This window comes from Anneissia japonica, unplaced genomic scaffold (assembly GCF_011630105.1).
Source record: "Anneissia japonica isolate Jap-2015-1 unplaced genomic scaffold, ASM1163010v1 scaffold14072_len149563_cov130, whole genome shotgun sequence".
Taxonomy (NCBI): Eukaryota; Metazoa; Echinodermata; class Crinoidea; order Comatulida; family Comatulidae; genus Anneissia; species Anneissia japonica.
Genome location: NW_022742657.1, coordinates 129,980 through 135,186, shown reverse-complemented (window position 1 = coordinate 135,186; position 5,207 = coordinate 129,980). Strand labels below are relative to the sequence as shown.

The 5,207-nt window shown below is 31.7% G+C and overlaps 1 protein-coding gene across 1 annotated transcript in view; it reads right to left on the bottom strand.

The window, feature by feature from the left end:
• Positions 1-794: 794 nt before the first annotated feature.
• Positions 795-5,207, bottom strand: part of LOC117119206 (relaxin receptor 2-like) — a gene marked incomplete at its 3' end in the record, with an annotated part of 35,583 nt that continues 31,170 nt past the window's right edge. Inside the window, exon 7 of the mRNA XM_033264017.1 lies at positions 795-866. Coding sequence (XP_033119908.1) covers positions 795-866 — 72 coding nt within the window. The remainder of the gene's footprint in view (positions 867-5,207) is intronic.

Here is a 5,207-nt window from a genome sequence, read left to right as displayed (position 1 = left end):
AAGAAAAAGAGAGAAAAAAAAATAATAGGCTCATTATTCACTAAATAAACAATTATATTAATTAATATCAAATTATATAAGTTGCAAAGTACCTTTCTATATACTTATATACATAATTATACATACACACACGCACACACACACATACACATACATACATATATACATATATTTATATATATATATAAGCATATATATATGTATATATATATAAACATATATATATATATATATAATACACATCTAGATGTGTATAAGAGACAGNNTTGTTGTTGTTGTTGTTGTTGTTGTTGTTGTTGTTGTTGTTGTTGTTGTTGTTGTTGTTGTTGTTGTTGTTGTTGTTGTTGTTGTTGTTGTTGTTGTTGTTGTTGTTGTTGTTGTTGTTGTTGTTGTTGTTGTTGTTGTTGTTGTTGTTGTTGTTGTTGTTGTTGTTGTTGTTGTTGTTGTTGTTGTTGTTGTTGTTGTTGTTGTTGTTGTTGTTGTTGTTGTTGTTGTTGTTGTTGTTGTTGTTGTTGTTGTTGTTGTTGTTGTTGTTGTTGTTGTTGTTGTTGTTGTTGTTGTTGTTGTTGTTGTTGTTGTTGTTGTTGTTGTTGTTGTTGTTGTTGTTGTTGTTGTTGTTGTTGTTGTTGTTGGTGGTGGTGGTGTTGTTGTTGTTGTTGGTGGAGGTGGTGGTGGTGTTGTTGTTGTTGTTGTTATTTTTATTACAATTTATCACAATTATAAACAACCATACATTAAATAAAAATAATTAATATGATAATACAATTATTCATAACCTTTGGATTGTCACTTACAATGTTTGAAGACTAGTCAAACCACTGAATACACCTTGGTTTAGTTCAGTTATTTGGTTAAAATGTAAGAACCTTAAAAAATAGAAACAAATAAACAATATTATTATTAAGCAAAAGTAAACTATAAATTAATACCGTTGCCATTAAATAACTAATGAGGTGTATATTGATGTTTGAGATGGCTATCGTTACCGTTGTTACTATCTTTAGTGTCATTATTATTGCTATCGTATTACAATCACCTTAAATTATCGATATCATTATTGTAAAGCGCATAGAGGTTAGTCTACAATATGCGCTATAAGTCGACAATAATCATTATTACTATTATTATTATTATTAATAATATTATTATTATTATTATTATTATTGTTGTTAAATTGATCATTAATCATTATTAAACATCATTTAATATTGTTTTAACCGATAATTGTGCTGTAATCAGCATGTACCCGGCAATATATTGCTCCTTTCACATGCATATAGGGCCTAAATTGATTGCGATAATTATTTTTAAGTGAATTAGGTATTGTGTGAACAGGATAAATGTGGTGAAATTTATTGCTTGTAATTGTTTGTATGGAATCAATCGTCATTGCACCGATAATAGATATGATTTTCACAATCTTTTTATTTAATTGGCCTACTCGTCATGTGGTCCATCACGATATTCAGTTAAAATGAAATTCAATAAATAATAAGGTGTATATGGATGTTTCAGATGGCTCCGTTTACGGTGGACGTTCGATGTAACTGACGGTCAAAAATACAAAACATTTTACCAACCAGCAATAAGTCCTCGCAAACTTTCAAATTAGTGCACCCATTAATTCGCCTCATGTTATTTCCTCGTAGTTTAATTTGATAATCACTAATAAATGTTCATCTGACTCTCCTTTTTCTATCCCAAATTTATGTGCCCCACCTCTATTCCATGACTTTCTAAATATCACCCCATCTGACGATCTCCCTGCATCTAAAAATCTTAGTAACTCTAAATCTCCAGGTCCTGAATTCTCTTCGTAACTGTTATTAAGCTGTTTGATCATTTGTGTGCTCCTTTTCCTGGCTATTTCATTTTACTCTTTCCGTTAACGACTGTTGTATTCCTGCAGTTTGGAAGGAAGCCATTGCGTATCCAATTCATAATTCATCTGAATCTGATAAAATTAATTTTCATAATTATCGCCCTGTGTCACTTCTCCTTTATGCAAACTCCTTGAAAGTGTCATATTATGTGATCGACTTAATACTGTTGTGCAGTCTAATCTTTCTAACTTTCAGTCTAGTTTTCGTTTTCAACGATCTGCATCTGATTCAATTAATTATATTTTTCATCTGCTATTTAAATACAGTGACGCCAAACTTTACTACTCGATTACTTTCCTACGGTTTGTATGCTTGTTTATTAGGTTTTTTCCACACATGCATATACATAACAGCCAATCAATCAACTTAATCTTTATACAAAATTACAATTAAAAAATTAGGAAAAACAATATATGGTATAAGGTATATGCAAACATATTTCAAGATAATATGATAAAACCGAAAGTACCATTGATTAATCTCAGATAAGATAGCATAATACACATTCCAAGCATCGAAACGCACGCCACCGTACAGGGACCCAGGGACCCAACATCCCAACACCAATTAATTCATGATGACGACACAAGCAGCGCCGAAACACAGAATCCCCATACGATCGGGCCCACCCCGGCACCTGGAGTATGCATTACACAATCTGATGTGATAATACATGATAATATAAAGTATTAGAGAATAAGAGCGCTACAATGTTAAGAAAACATGTTTAAAATTTAATATTAAAAAAATTGCCTAATAATTAATCTATAATTTGATAAACTCAAGAAAATGCCTAAATTACATTAAATATGGTGATGCAAGTGTGGATGGAGTTTAATATAAGTTCGCAGAACTTAAGCCAAAAACCCCAAATAAAATCCAATTAACTGTAACATTATCAGAGTGACTTTAATAATAATAATAATATTATTATTATTATTATTATTATTATTATTATTATTATTATTATTATTATTATTATTATTATTAAATTATTATTACCATCATTAATATTATTAATAACTATAATGTACTGAAAACTCAGTACGTGTGAAAACAACTGCGAAAAAAATCGCAGGTTGTTCTTGGTAACAACTTGCGATTTTGTTTAATTCAATCACGACAATAAAAGAAAAAGAGAGAAAAAATAATAATAGGCTCATTATCCACTAAATAAACAATTATATAAATTAATATCAAATTATATAAGTTGCACAGTACCTTTCGATATACTTATATACATAATTACACATACACACACTCATATATATGTCTCTTATACACATCTAGATGTGTATAAGAGACATCCTATGTATAGGCCCCCTACACATACATAGAGAAAGTGTGTCTGCGAGTGTTTCGAAGCTGTAACATAGAAATATAGCGTAACGGTAATGAAACTCAAACGAAAATATTGACTTCAGAAACACTAAATTATTGGGCGATTATATTGGCTACTCTTATTAGTCAACGCTTGACATAAAATGGACATATTGAGTTTCTTGGTGATACACAATTAATAAACAAATCTGCATACGATAAAGGATTAATGATATGTGTAGATAAACAGTGATAAGGCAGAACAATGAATGATCAAGTGGTGGACTGTGGGAAAGTAGTACTATAGTAATGCATGGAGGAATTAATTCATCCATGGTTAATGGATTAGCTAAACATAGGGCATAATTAAAACCAAGAAGAACAGGAAACGGCTATGACAAATAAAAAAAATATAGGCCTTAGCATTATTATAAATTAAATAAATGTGGGCCTATAAAAAAAAAAGAATAATGAAAGGCAAATAGGCCTATTTAAAACCTAAAATATAATATAGTATATTGAAATAATAAATAAATTATCTAAAATATTAAATCAGGATTATAGGTTCCTGCAGAATGACACAGAAATCAAGCCTCTTTTCTCTGATCCTCCCCCCACTACTAGACAGTACCTAACCTTAAATCCATTTTTGCATCATCTGAACTTCGTACACCCAACACTCATAACGGTAACACGTCAACCACCACATGTAATATAGCTCGCTACCAGGTCTGTCGTCATAAAAACACAAACAGTTCAATAACACTTAATAACACATCTTACTATAAACTGCTCCTTCCCCCTCCCCCACCTCCTCTAAATTGTCATTTTACTAATTACCGTACCTAATAGCATGCTCTTTTGCAACAAAGGCCATTACATTGGGGGAACGGGCACCAACTTCCGGCTACGGTTTAATAACTATTCCATCCGCAATAACACCCCTGGTTTCCCTGTAGCTAAATATTTTAACCCCCCTCCCCACCAAATAACATATTTAGTTGCCCATGTTCTACTTTTTGTGTAACTGAAAGGTACCGAAAAAAGCGCGAAAAAACGTTGATACCCCGGGAGGGACAGAAAGGAACTGAAAAAATGTGAAAGAAAATATATTACATGATATTTTGTTGGACGATGACCTATAGGCTATTATAAAAAAAATAAAAGACTAAATAAAGGCCTAAATACGCATTAAAGATTATTAACACAAGGTAGAGGTAGGGCCTACCGGTCATTGTATTGCTTAGGGGCCGGCGGCTCAAAAGAAAGGAATCAACTTAGCTTATACTAATACTATATAGGTTCTACCCTATTCTATTATATTTTATTATTATTATAATATAACTTTTTGAGTGGATTATATAATTTCAACATTGTACATTATTTAATTAATTTGTTACATTGTTTGTAGTGCTGTATAATATTTGATTTTATTGAATCTGTTTATATTACAAAAATGTACGCGGATGGTTTTTCTCCTAGGAGAGGTGATTAGAAATGAATTGAATTGAATTATTACTACTACTATCTAGAGAACTAGAGTAGTGACACTGGGAAGGCCTAGCCTTACTAGAGACCTAGCCTAGGCAACTACTACTGTACTATTTATATTAAATGTACTACTAGCTAAATTATAGCCTAGGGCTAGGCGGCACGCGAAATTTTTTTTCCTGGACGTTTGAGGCAGTGTCGATTGGTGGCGCTATAGAATTCGGCAATAATCATGAATATAATTTTCAGAGCGGTTTTGAACATGCGATGCGAGATAAGCAACGCTCCAGTCGGTCTAATATCTTTTTAAGATGGGGTGATGCCAGTATAATAGAAAACAAGTCCAACTGGTTACGAGAAATCAACTATGTTCATTATAGGCCAGTACGAAGCTGCACATCTAGATGTGTATAAGAGACAGGCATTACACCATCTGATGTGATAATACATGATAATATAAAGGATTAGAGTATAAGAGTGCAACATATTAAGAAATCATGTTTAAAATTTAGT